The 13,921-nt window shown below is 52.8% G+C and overlaps 1 protein-coding gene and 1 pseudogene across 1 annotated transcript; one reads left to right on the plus strand and one right to left on the minus strand.

The window, feature by feature from the left end:
* Positions 1-481: 481 nt before the first annotated feature.
* Positions 482-3,610, minus strand: LOC119112483 (alpha-1,3/1,6-mannosyltransferase ALG2-like; annotated as a pseudogene).
* Positions 3,611-6,914: 3,304 nt separating this feature from the next.
* On the plus strand, positions 6,915-13,833 carry LOC119112381 (twinfilin-1). The gene is made up of 7 exons (XM_037236545.1): positions 6,915-6,978; positions 7,876-8,038; positions 9,148-9,252; positions 9,691-9,823; positions 10,548-10,691; positions 11,680-11,801; positions 12,158-13,833. Exons 2-7 carry the CDS (start codon positions 7,895-7,897, stop codon positions 12,311-12,313), a joined length of 804 nt encoding a protein of 267 aa, XP_037092440.1. The 5' UTR covers positions 6,915-6,978; positions 7,876-7,894; the 3' UTR covers positions 12,314-13,833.
* The last annotated feature ends 88 nt before the right edge of the window (positions 13,834-13,921 follow it).

Genomic DNA, 13,921 nt, shown 5'->3' on the forward strand with positions numbered 1-13,921 from the left:
ACACGCATAATGGGAGAACAGCCCCAAGACTGAACGGATTGAGCACGAACAGTGGAAATTAAGCCGAAATCCTAACGCGCCTGACCGCATTCAACCAGCTCGCTTGCGCCTCGGGGCTCACTCCTGACGCCTGGCGGCGGCGGCCGCGCTACAGCGGCGTCACCTCCGCCCCGACCGCCGCCGGCCCACCCCCAGACGGCTCCCCTGGCGCCAGCGCGGCGCACTCGCACCTCAGAAACCCGGACTGGCTGTGATGATGCTCGAGTTCATCCGTTCCATCATTCCGAAAATCGCACGCAGTTTGCGGCCTAGACTTCCCGTAGTTCCGACATCCTCTATTTCCATTAGTCTGTGATGGTGAAACTTGAAACCACTGATGACAGCGGTAACCATGGCGCAAAACGCCCAACTCTTCACCTTTAATGTTTTTTCACACGGTTTCCGTGTTTAGGAAATAGAAATAAAAACAAAAGTTTGACCATTTATATTAGCTTTCAAAGATAATGTATGTAGTGTGAGCCCCTTCTGTGGGCTATGAATCCCCCATCACTTCTTCACGAACTGAAGCCCCGTTCAACATGGCTCGAATGTTACCCTGTCAGTCTGACACACAACCTTGCGACGTGTCAACAAATGACACGTCAAACAAACAACACGCTGTATATCACCGCAGCCCCAGTGTCATTCCGTCAGCATGACACGCAAACTTGCCCGCCACAACGAGTGATGTGTCCACCGGAATCCTGATGCTGTGTATCACTTCAAACGTCTTGACCAACTCAGGATAAATGCCGGATATCACCTTAACATGAAAAAACATGACAACACGTAGAGCGTGTGATTGCGGTATCTCAGAACTCGAAGCGATAGCTCAGATGATGTGCGCTTGGGCCCTCGTCATTAGCCACATCCTGATGTAACATTCATGGTGTACCGGATCATCTCAGGCACAGTGCCGATATCACCTTTTGGGTGCAGCCGAGAGCCTGCTCATACTGTGCACCTTACATAACAGCCCTGCAGCGAACAGCCCCACCCACGTGTGCAGCCCCGTATCACCCGCCTTCGATCGCGAACGCAACGCGCGCCCTCAGCCGCCCGCCTCGTGCACCACCTCGGTCACGACCTTCTCAAGCCGGTCACCGAACGCCTGAAAGGAGAAGCTCTCAACGACACGGCGCCGACCGGCCTCACCCATGGCGCGTGCCAGCTCAGGCTCGAGGAGCACGCGCAGCAGCGCCGCAGCGAACGGCTCGGCGGCCGGCGGGCACAGGAAGCCGGTGACGCCGCTCAGCACCGTCTCGAGCGGGCCGCCGCTGGCCACAGCCACCACCGGTGCGCCGCAGTACATGGCCTCCAGCGGCACGATGCCAAAGTGCTCGCGGTCCGGCGTGTACAGCACGGCCGCGCAGCCACGCAGCAGCGCCCGCTTGGCCGCGTCGCTGGGCGAGCGCAGGAAGGTGACGCGCTCGGTCAGGTCAGCAGACGCCACGTGCCGCTGCAGCTCGGCCAGGTGCTGGCCGTTCTCCTCGTTGCGCGGGTCGTAGCCACCGGCCAGCACGAGGTGGCATGCGCGGCCGACCGGCGCGTCCGCCAGCTCCAGCAGCCGGGCTAGCGCGTCCACTGCCAGCCTCAGGTTCTTCTTGCGCTCGAACCGGTTGAGCGAGAGCAAAATGTGCGGCGGCGGCGGCGCGCCGAGCACCTCAGCCAGCGAGAGGTCCGACGGCGCGTCGAACGCGGCCAGGTCCAGCGACGGTACAGCACGTCCGGCCGGCGGGTGGCGCAGGCGCGGGAACGTCTCGGCGAACACCTGGCCGGTGAAGCGGCTGTTGACCAGGACGCGGTGAGCGGCGCCTGTCGAGCGCTCTTCCAGCCAGTCGAGCGGCGCGCGGTACAGCCGCTTAAGCGGCGAACGCCGCTGCGTCAGCAGCTGGTCCGGGAAGTGGCAGTAAAAGAGCACGCGCAGGCCAGCCCAGCGCAGCAGCGGCACACACGCCGACACCTGGTCGCAGAAGACAAGGTCGGGCGGCGGCCCCGGGCGCCAGCAGCAGGCACAGCGCCGCGTACACCATGCGCAGGTAGACGCAGAAGGCGCGCAGACGGCCCGCACACGCTGCCAGGCAGCCAGCCGCCGCACACGCGCACCGGCAGCCTGTCCAGTGTCTCGGGGAAGCAGTGGCGCCGGTCGTGGTGCGCCGTGACGTAGGAGACGTGGTGGCCGCGGCGCTGCAGCGCCAGGCCGGCGTCCACTACCAGACGCTCGGCGCCGCCGATGCCCAGATCCGGGTGCAGGAACACCACCCGCATCGCAGCTGCCTGCCTGCGGACGACAGCAGCCATCAGTGTGCTCCAGAGTGAGGTCTGGGTGGTCGAGGCCTGCATTAACCACACAACTTTGATACTTGCACATGCTGGGTGCATGCTGCAGTACATAAGACTGCTGAGGCATGCACAGCTTGAAATGTTAATCCTCATTCTGCCAAGCCTCCTTTCACAACTTGGATAGTGGGATGTGACCACCTGTTATTTCCATACTAAGAACTATTGGGCCTTTGAAAAAAAACAACAGGAATGAACTGGGCCCAATGAGATCTTGCTGATATGGGTAAGTGCCTAGGCCAGTATTTTGTATTACATGTTTTATTTCATCCCTCTGAACCAATAATTGAAACCTCTGCCATTTCCAAAGACAATCCTTCAAACATCAAATGTTTTCAGTTTGCATGCTTGCATTTGCCAAACTATCCCACAGTGACATGAAACTTACACAGACATGTTACTTAATTTTGAGCACACTGATGCCTAATTTTGTGCCTTTCAAGCATACACTTTAATGCAGAACATGGCCTTTTTGCCTTTTCTATACTGTGATGCCTGCCAACCTGCAGGTTATTCAGGAAGTAGCACACCATCAAACTAGACACCCATTCTGCAACACATGCAAGGGACTCACCAGATGGCAACTGGCCATACACCACATGCAGCCCTGGGAGCTAGCACAAGGGCATGCAGCCTGCGGCAACAAGATCATCCACGACCACATGCACCAAGCAACCACTATGCGAGCCACTACCACATGTGACACCAACAGTACATGCACAATCACAAAGGCATGCACATGCAACACATCACAATATATAACTCTTGATTATTTTGGAGCATCACATTTATCGCATAAATGATGCTGCCAACAGCTCACCAAGTGATTTTCAAGCAGACTAGTATGGTCAAAATAGAATAGGCAGGTACTTAAAAAATATACAGAAGTTTTGCACATCCCTGGGTACAAATTAGACAGGCAATTTGTTAATGACTTGGACTGGAACATTCAGCAACCCCTACAGCATCCGCGATCTGAAGTGGCAGTAATGGCACTTGTATTGTACGTTCAGGATCATATCTATTTTATTGAGTGGGGGCCGCGTGAACAGGAAAGGTCAGTAATGCCTGAAGCTGAATGGATCACAACATTCCTACATGGACCAGGAAGAGCACGACATTAAGGGAGAGCAGGGCAAGAACTTAAATGATCGTTTGTTTAAACAGACCCTGCTTGCTCGATTGATGGCCGGGCAGCTTCTTGCCTGCTCGCTGGGCCACGCACTTGACGAACTCAGCGCAATGACAGAATTTGGGAACACGAAATGGATATGGAAGCTCCTGTGCGCCGGCCAAGCGGTGACGTTTCCAGCGCATTAGGGCGTGAGGCCCGTAACACGCTGTAACAAGGCGATACAACAAATAATAGCATATCATTGCTTCAAACGTTGGAGCGGTTCGGCAGTGGGTGGTACTTCGTGAAACCTGAACACATAGGCAAGTGGAAAACAACGCGAGGAGTGCAATTTATGCCCCAGGCGTTGTTGGCATGCTGTTTAAAACCTTCATGCTTCCGATGTGGTTTGCGAGATCCAGCGTCCAGGGGTGATTGACGAGCTGGCGATCAGTCTGGGCGGGGATGGGCTGCCCTGGAGGCTTAAATTAACCATGGCTATCCACGGTCACTCAATTTGTTTTGCTGTAAAGATCCTTTGTTCAGAGTATTGACAGTGTTTCCTGGTTTAATGGTCCTCTGTGTGACATATATTTTTGTAGGTGTTAACTGACACTGACAAGTAAAGTAAAGTCTTCTAAAATGAGGTATTTCACTGGAATGTAGCCAGTCTAATCCTTCATGAAATGCCAGCATGAAACATGAACTTAGTGCCATTGTCTTTTCTATAACCTTCATCTGTCCTTTTTCATTGTGACATTGCTGCTATTAAGTTGTGTCTGCTAGGCTCTGCTACTTTTATGTGGTTTTTGCTATACCAGCAGTCATGGTGTATTCTACATATTGACATACATGTGCAGTTACAGATCCAGACAACTATAAGGCCTATGATGAGAGACAGGCAATGCCATATAGCCTGAGCAGAGGAGTGTCTTAAAGCCCTAATGACATTACATGATGATATGGTGTATGGAGTTTGATTTTTTGGCATATGATAGTTTCAATATTCAAGAGGGATTTCAAACCATTCCTCAACTGTCTGCTATGTGTGTTCTCAAAAATGCCAGTGAATAAAATGCAACATATGATTAAGTGTAGGTCTGTTTTTGGACATGTTTATGAGGAAACCATGAAAATTGATCAACAGTTGAATGCTGGTCACCCTAAAGGTCCAGGAAATATATTTCTGGCAAGTTAGAAGGGCACCAGTCCTTGCTCCTGAACTCCCATGTCCCTTTAAGCTAATCTACACTAACCCAACATGCAATAACCTGACTGCCACTGGCCCAGCCCAATTAATCTCAGATCAGCTCAGGGCAATCCAACACAGTATAGTTGATCTCAGTTCAGCTCAGGCCGATCCAACCTGGTCCAATTCCATCAGGAAGCAGTAAATACCATACTACTTAATAGGGGCTTTGGATGTCTTGCCAAAACTGTGCTGGATGTGCCCTTTCAGTTCAATGACTACAAAATAACAAACTAAAGAACTGGGACTGCAATAAAAGATATCCTTACAGCAGTTGCCAACATTATGTGACTTTAATATTTTTGCTGGGTCCACAGGTAACAGAAGAATCAATGGTGAATGCCCATTCAAACTTGCATAATACATTAAACTTATGTTGCATGACAAGATTTTCAATTGCTAGATTTCTGGGGTCATAGCCCATGCTAAGTAGTGTGGTGCTGCCTAAGCCCAGACCTATCCAATAATAATACATTTCCTGGTCATCAGCAAAGTTTTGTGAAAAGAGCTAAATGTGCTGCAATATTTGGTGCCTTGTCCTGCCCTCTGAATTCTCCTGACTTCTAGCTCAGCTGCTGCCACTGACTGATCACCATCTCAGTCTGATTGACAATGATGAGTACACTCAGTATGTTGAGTATATATGTAACTGTACTCAGATCTACCCTGCTCATAAGGATTGGCACAGTGGCTTTTAAGTGAATATATAACTGACCTGCTTTCTTCTGGACATATGGAGCCATGTAGCAGGGGAGGGGTGTATAGAGAGTTGGAGATATACAGCAATACACAGAAGGGGATTTGCCGCCCTCTGACATCATCTGAACTCCAGTGTGGCTGAAGTCACCAGTTAAAGGGCTGTCACAGTCAAGGGCAACTAGCAAGCAGCCAGAGGGCCTGAAATTGAAGAGAAAGCACATAAATATCAGGAGGCAGGCACTCTAACCACCTGGCTATTACAATGGAGCCACTGGAATGACTAATGGGGTGAAAGTGGGTGATAATTGAAACTACAGTAATGATGACAATGTTTAATTTCAATATATGGTTTCCAAAACCTATGATCAATGACTACCAGCCTAGGCTCCTGATTAGCATTTTAGGATTCCATGTTCAGAGACAGTAGCTGGCAGGGTATAGAAGTATTGACATCAAGGGATATTGTTATGGACTGATGTTCTTTGGTGTAGTCTGGAACAATGACAAGTTCAGAACTAAGGCAACATTGTCGACGGGGGTCGTTTCTCATGCATGCCAGTTGTCTTGCTGCATGATAGATGTTCTTAAAGACACCACTGCGTGCTGCAGTGCTGTCTGGCTCCACCATCAGCCAAACCAATATTTGTCATACAAAAATGTTCCGCCAGCATTCAAGGATAACACCATCAGCTGGGTGGCAGAGTGACCTGGGACCTGGCTATTCTCTGCAGCAGGTCTCGATGAAAAGATTATTAAGCTTTGTAAATTTGATGCTAGAAACCAACCATTGATAATTTTAGAACCATGCCATGCAGCAGGGAAGAGGAGGAGAACAAGGAAGGAGGGAGGTGTGATTGCCTCAATATGGTTTCAGGTTGGTGGCTGCTGCTGACTGCCAACAGAGAATGATGATGTAAGGAAATCCTCCTCATGACCACTTTCTTCATTCTTTACAGAGGAAAGATGTCCCACCAAACAGGGATTGTAGCCAACCAGGAGTTGATGACATTTTTTGGCAGCTGCAGAAATGGAAGTGTCAGGGGCCATCAAAATATCCATTGAAGATGGTAAGCAAAAGAAACATGGATGCATTAAATGTTCATGGATCAGGTGATTCCTGTAAGTGGATGAACATTGGATGACTTCTTGCACAACTCTCCTACACCACCAAGTAATCACAACAACCATGTACAACTTGTGTGCTGAGTTTTGTGTAAAGACCACACTCATCACTAGCATTTTCACAGCCACTGGCATCTTGATGCTTGAGAGGCATAAAGCTACTTTGGAAAGCAGTCTCATCATCAGACACAAGGATAATGTCTTGAGACACATTGCACCATTGTGCAAAAAAGTGAGCTGCTGTTTGCATTTTCATGTGTGTATGCTGAAGTGGTGTAACTCCATCATTGTTCTTGCAGAGCAGTTAAGCCTCCACACCCATGTGCCCTGCTGAGTCTATCTACCTGGGAACTGACTGGGACAGCACAGTTCCAGATCTCACAGATGACAAGCAGCCGACATACATCCTGTATAGGTCTGTTTATCAATGGCTAGACCTGCAAAAGTGTTTTGTAGATAACAGGAGTTGCCGGCCAAACAACACTATCCATGAAATGTTCAATTCAAATGCTATATTGTAACAAGTCAGCACAGGGGCATGCTTTCACAACATGAGTGGGGGGGGGGGGGGGGGGGGGGGGGGGGGGGGGGGGGGGGGGGGGGGGGGGGGGGGGGGGGGGGTGGGAGGGGGGGGGGGGGGGCGGGGGGGGGGGGGGGGGGGGGGGGGGGGGGGGGGGGTGGGAGGGGGGGGGGGGGGGAGAGACAAGCAAAAAAATAATAAAACCCTGGCCCTCAAAATATGCCCAAAAATGGCTTTTTCCTGATTTGCTCCATTGGCCATTTTCTTCCTGAAGTGCAGGGAAAGCTGGAGCATAAATATAGCCTCCACCCCACTTTGAACCCTGACTGAAAAGTAAATGACACCCCTGAATCATCATTTCAAGTGGCGTTTGTGTTGCATAAATAGCTTGACACATTGAACATTGGCATGGCAGGTTGAGTGTTGCTATGATGCATGGGCATAGCCTGAAACTTGTGGAATGGGTAGTGTTACCCATGTTTGCTAGTTGTTAAACCAGAACCTCCCAGCTTTTTGAAACTGGATATATGGAGCTGTCATTGTCAGAATTTGTAACTCATGATACTGCAAAATGAGAAGCTCAAGTCCATTCATTGCCATTTCTATTCAACCTTGTTAACCATGCATCTTGTCATGGGGACAGTATTGCCCATTACAGGGCTGTGATGGTGGGCTGTGATGTTACAGCACTCACTGATGTGCAAAAGCATTAACATATGGTTGTAGCTGAAGTGACTTCAAGTGTACATAGCACATGCCCACATAAAGGTAACATAAATGGCACTGTTGCAGGCTAGACTCCAAGAATTCAATGGGCTTTGAGTGGCTGCTGATCACATGGTCACCGGATGACTCGCCAGTCAGGCAGAAGATGCTGTATGCCTCTACAAAGGCCACACTCAAGAAGGAATTTGGTGGGGCCCAGATCAAGGATGAAGTCTTCGGCACAACAAAGGTGATTTTTGCCTTTAGTTGTTAACACGCGCTCGCGGCGTCAGTTTAGCCTCCCTCGAAGGCTTTTGCCTTAAGTTGTTAACACTCGCTCGCGGCGTCAGTTTAGCCTCCCTCGAAGGTTTTTGCCTTTAATTGTTAACACGCGCTCGCGGCGTCAGTTTAGCCTCCTTCGAAGGTTTTTGCCTTTAGTTGTTAACACGTGCTCGCGGCGTCAGTTTAGCCTCCCTCGAAGGTTTTTGCCTTTAGTTAACACGCGCTCGCGGCGTCAGTTTAGCCTCCCTCGAAGGTTTTTGCCTTTAGTTGTTAGCACGCGCTCGCGGCGTTAGTTTAGCCTCCCTCGGAGGTTTTTCCGGCGTGATTTCCGAACAGCGCGGCGCGGTCGCGCCATATTCCTGAAGATAATTGAATAATGGATCGTTTGATATCCAAAATTCACATGTACCTCGTAAGGTTGCTGACCTATGGCAGGCCAAGGTCAGGCCATGAATGCAGTGAAGACGATTTCTAGGGAATTCTTCAAGCTGATGCAACAACAGAGTGTTAGATGAAGCCATACATCTGTGAGATAGTTTCTTAGGGAACACACAAATTGCATGAACAAGTTCCATTGACATAGGATCAGGTATGAAGTTCAGACCAAGGGTCAAAACCAACCTGTTTTGTTACTCTAGGGCGTGCTGTGCGGAATGGTTTCCGACTTAGTTTCTGGTACTCATTTCAAATGTGATTGATAACAGGAACCATATCATACATCTTCCATAGACTTCTTAAATCTCAGGATAGGTCACTGACCTAAAATGACTCAGGTAAACCTTTTTGTTTTTGTGAACGTAGGCTTCAAACTTTGATGCTTCTGTTCAAATGCAAGACTCAAAGAAGCCTTGTAGGATTCTGATTGCCATGACCTCTGACAGGTCAAAAAGATCCCTGACCTTAAATAAGCACCAATAATCTTTTGCTTAAAACAGGTGTCTAGGTTCTGGGACACTTCTGGGTTCTGGGGCACTTTGGACGCCAATCTGAAGTTTGGCCTCGCTATTGTGACACGCTGTTGTAACACGGTGTTGTGACACGCTGTTGTGACACGGTGTTGTGACATGGTGCTGTCAGGAGGACGTGACGCTGACCGGCTACCGGCGCCATCTGCGTGCCCAGAAGGCGCCCGCCCCTCGCTCCATGGCCGAGGAGGAGAGGGATGAGATCAAGAGGGCAGAGGTGAGGTTCGAAACTGAGCGCCGGCAGCCTGGAAGGAGCGCCCTAGTTAGGATAGCGAGTCCACAGGTGTTCTGATGCTGTCCTGTCATTTGCAACAGGTTTTCCCGCCCATGAATGGGCGCAGGAATGACTCAACGTTACGTTCAAACGTCCAGATGCTTCGAAAATCAGTATGGCTAAAGGAGGGGCTGAGGTGCTGCGGGTCTGCCTGGCCGTGTACCCTGCGCGCCTGGCCGCCAGAAGGCGTATACTGAGACGGCGGGATGTCGCTCCGTTCTTTGTCTCGTTGCTCCGTTCTCCGCCCCTTGCCGTGTACCCTGCGCGCCTGGCCGCCAGAAGGCGTACACTGAGACGGCGGGATGTCGCTCCGTTCTTTGTCTCGTTGCTCCGTTCTCCGCCCGTGCACCGTGTCCACATACGGTGCCACCTTGCGGACAGGTGGGGGTGGACGTGTCGGTGGACACCAAGCAGCAGACGATGGGCAGCGTGTCCTTCCCGATCAGCCGCGAGGCGCTGGACGAGGTGGCCGGTCTGTCCCAGGGCAGGGTGAACTACGTACAGCTGAGCATAGGTCAGTTCCGGGGCGCCGGGTCACGGGCGCTCCCTTCGACATGAGCCTGGCTCCCATTATGGTGGTGCAGCCTAGTGCCAGCACCTAACTTCAGCAAGTCTTTTGTGCTGAGATATCATCCTTTTGTTGAACTGACCAAACCTTCGCCAAGAAACAACGATGAATTGAATTCTGTAGCAGAATACACATGAAGGACCCCATTTCCAATTCGCAGTGTCATTGCAACATCACAGTACAACTCCCATCAATATTGGATGCGTGTCGCTTCCGGCGGACGCCTCCGGCTGAAACGAGCGCGGCCAAGTGGCCCGTTGGGACAGGCACTGTGCAGATTTTGCCCACCGGATGTACCGCTGTGTAGCAGGCAGTCTGTCCCCGGCCATCTGACCGCCCTCCCCCCCCCCCCTCCCCCGGATGAAGGAAACGCGCTCTGGTGGTGGGCGGGGCGTGTTGTGGAGCGCGGCCCACTCCGTATGACGCCGTCCGTCGTCTTCGGCGCCGGCCAGCGACCTGTGACCGGGCTGACGACCCCTCGTGTGAGCCGCCTGGTGACCTGTGACCGGGCTGACGACCCCTCGTGTGAGCCGCCTGGTGACCTGTGACCGGGCTGACGACCCCCCCCCCCCGTGTGGGCCGCCTGGCTGTCAGCCCCTGTCGAGAGCGGTTCACCGCAGTCCCGACAGGGCCGGGCGCGTGTGACCGGGCTCCGGCGCGCTTGCCGCAGACTTGGACAAGGAGACCATTAACCTGGCGGCGGCCGACACCACGCCGGCGGCGGCGCTCGCACGGCACGTGCCCACCGACCACGCGCGCTATCACCTGTACGTGTTCAGCCACCAGTACGAGGGTGACCAGTTCCACAGTCTCGGTGAGTGGGTGCTGGCCACTGTGCGGGACCGGCGTCGTCATGGAGTTGCCAGGTTTGAACACAGAACTCGCCGGCGATACGAGCCGGCCGCATAGGCTCTGAGGCCATACATGCTATCCTATTTGCACAACGGTGCAAGCTGCGGCGGTGTAGATCACCCCGAGTTGCCGTCTATGCTGATCGATTCGTCTCAGCTTAAAGAGCAAGGTATGCCTTGTTAAATCTGATGTCGAGACATCTGAGTGGAAATTTATACTTTTAAAGCGATGTTGTGAAAGTAAATCTTGCTCACTGAAAAAATGTCATTTAGTTTTAGTGGCGGAGACGCGACATCTCCTGCTTTTTCGTGTTCGTCTCGTGGTCTTTACGTTGCGATGCTTTTGAAATCTTAAGCTTGCGTATGGGCACTATGGGGCTTTGGTACCCGCGTTGTAGCCGGACATAAAGCCACCGTGTGATGTGACGTTTGGACAAAAGTGCTGGGGTTTGCCGCATTCTTCATTGAAATTTTCTGAAAAAGCCGTCATTCGTGATTTTTCCCTCAAGTTGACAAGCACAAAGCTAGAAATATGTTTGGTAGGCTCAACCTGCTGCCCGCGAGAGCTGCGCTTGAACTGCGCGGAATTTTAGAGGACGCGGGCGCCGGTGCCTGACGCAGTGTGTATTGGACTGGCGCCTGTAAGGCCCGCTATATGCCAAAGGAAGACCACCACAGCTCTGTCGTGGGCGCCGAGCAGCCACTCCGTACGCGAGGGGGTGGGGGAGGAATGCCGACTGTGTGCTGGACGGACGGCGGTGGTCGGCCTGAGGCGGACGGCGGCGGTCGGCCTGAGGCGGACGGCCGCGGTCGGCCTGAGGCGGACGGCCGCGGTCGGCCTGAGGCGGACGGCGGCGGTCGGCCTGAGGCGGACGGCCGCCGTCGGCCTGAGGCGGACGGCCGCGGTCGGCCTGAGACGGACGCGTGCCGACCTGTGTGCCGCCCCGCCAGTGTTCATCTACTCCATGCCCGGCTACAACTGCTCCATCCGGGAGCGCATGCTGTACTCCAGCTGCAAGTCCTCAGTCATCGACGTCATAGAGAACCAGTGCCAGCTGAGCATCACCAAAAAGGTGGGCGGGATCGGTCCACCTGGACGTTGCCATGGTCTCCCTGTAAGTGACCAGAGCTGTGAACCGGCCGCCGTGATGTCATGTGCCTGTCCTGTGTTCGGCTGGTGGGCGCTGTCTTCGGCTCACGCGCCCTGTCCAGGCTGGACAGTGTGAGGTAGACACGGCTGACCAGTCCGGATCGGTAGGCTCCCAAGTACTGTGTCCCCCCACGCAGCGGGGTAACAGCCACGCCAGCGCCTCCTGAAATAGACAGTGGCGCGTTTATGGCCGCATTGGGACGACCCGCCGCCGGCGCACCTGCTGGCCGTATGCCTTAGTCTGGCGTCTGCGACTGGACCCTTCCGTTTGATCGGCAGATCGAGGTGGATGACCCCAGCGAGCTGACCGAGCAGTTCCTGATGGACGAGATCCACCCCAAAAAGATGCTGCATCGGCCCAAGTTCGCCAAGCCCAAGGGCCCGGCCAGCCGCGGCGCCAAGCGGCTGACCAAGCCCGGTCCGGCCGACTCGTAGCCGCCTGACGGCCAGGCCCGTCAGCGTCAGGTGCGTGCCGTCCGGCGGGCGCCGGGTGAGGCCGCCTCCGCCGACGGCGGCCGCAGCGCATTGTTTTGTATTTGTACGGCGGCGGGCGCCGGAGGCTGCGCGCGCTCGCATTATGTCGGTCCGCTTCAAGCGTGACTTCCATGTACGGTCGATGCGTGCGACGCACGCCGCTGGGCGCCGCGCGTGACGCAGCGTCACCAGCGGCACGGAGGCCCGCGTGGCCGGCGGCGCGCTGACAGGTCGCGGCCACGCTTTCTAGACGAATTCAAACTGTGATTTTTCATAAACTGTGACCGGTAGGCCCTATTGTAGAACACGGTAGGCCCTATCGTGGAACACGTTAGGTTCTATTGTAGAACACGTGGATCCTAGATGTGGGGTCATCTGAGGCTTTTCTCGACGATCGACCAGGCATTTTCATGCACCGTTCCCGTAAGGACTTGGCTCGGGTTGGAGGGCTCGGTGAATACGACAAAATGTCAGGAAAATTACCACAAGCCCGGCAAGCGGTGGTGACACGACTATGGCGTGGCAGCCGTTTTTTGCACCTGGTGATGTATTTTAGGGAGTAGGAACTGTATCATGTGTTAAGCTTAACCGAAAGGGAAGAGGCGGTGGTGGCGATAAAATGGCCTCAAAATTGTAATCCTTATTCGTTTGCAGTCAGAGAAACCGTGTGGCGACAAAGTATATGCCGAATACATGTGTTTATATTGTTCTAATTCGGTGAAATGAGGAAGTTTGGCCCCCTTACAGCATATATTAATCCGCTTTGTGGATGTATATTACCCACTGTATGTGCACCAAAGATTACCGCCAGGAAATGAAACGGTGTTATGTACAAGAAAGACCCTGTAGCGCCCGTGTCCCCGAAAATTGATGCTTCATCCCTTGTCTGTTGGAGACTTAATATCGTGTGTTGTGCTAACGGGACTGTTCCAGGTTCATGATCGCTTCAGGTCACGGACACCCCTTATAAGATGACGTTAGACACGTCCGCCTCTCAAACTGCGTTCTTGGTCAGCTTGTTGTCTGATCCAATGCAAGACCGCTCATTCATTGTCAGGTCGTTTCGCCCAGATGCGACAGCGCACGTCCTTCACATCACGTGTGGAGGAGCTTGCGGACAATGGCAACGTGCAGTGTGATCACATATAGCTCCCAGTAATAACCATGAATCACGGTTTTGAAAACACCAATGTTTTTGTTAACAGAATGGCTGTGGCCAAACTTGATCATGTGCATAATTGGGCGGTGCTAGTGCCGTGTCCAACCGTTGCAAGCCTGCGATCAAACCGCTACCTTACATACTGCCAGTGTAAAACCCAATACACATTGTACGTTTCGCCGGCGTCTCGGACCACGTTCCACTGATTTGGGCAGCTCCGTTTGCCAGTCAGTGAAATGTGCGAACGGAGAAAGGGAAGAATGAACATGCAGTACTGTGTGGCCCCCGTCGAATGACAATACAAACGGTCTAGGAGGCACAATACGCATATTCATTACAGACAAGCACACTAAACAAAATAAGCACCGAGCATGACGTCGATAAAAAGGCCGTTAACTGCCGACCGCAAG

Source organism: Pollicipes pollicipes, unplaced genomic scaffold, assembly GCF_011947565.3.
Source record: "Pollicipes pollicipes isolate AB1234 unplaced genomic scaffold, Ppol_2.1 Scaffold_7261;HRSCAF=8764_pilon_pilon_pilon, whole genome shotgun sequence".
Lineage (NCBI taxonomy): Eukaryota > Metazoa > Arthropoda > Thecostraca > Pollicipedomorpha > Pollicipedidae > Pollicipes > Pollicipes pollicipes.

What these genes read in the sequence shown, in the direction of transcription:
- LOC119112381 (XM_037236545.1), top strand. Translation starts at nt 7,895, where the DNA reads ATGGGCTTTGAGTGGCTGCTGATCACATGGTCACCGGATGACTCGCCA. An exon ending in AAGTCTTCGGCACAACAAAG is followed by an intron (nt 8,039 to 9,147) that starts GTGATTTTTGCC and finishes TGGTGCTGTCAG; the next exon opens with GAGGACGTGACGCTGACCGG. An exon ending in ATGAGATCAAGAGGGCAGAG is followed by an intron (nt 9,253 to 9,690) that starts GTGAGGTTCGAA and finishes CCTTGCGGACAG; the next exon opens with GTGGGGGTGGACGTGTCGGT.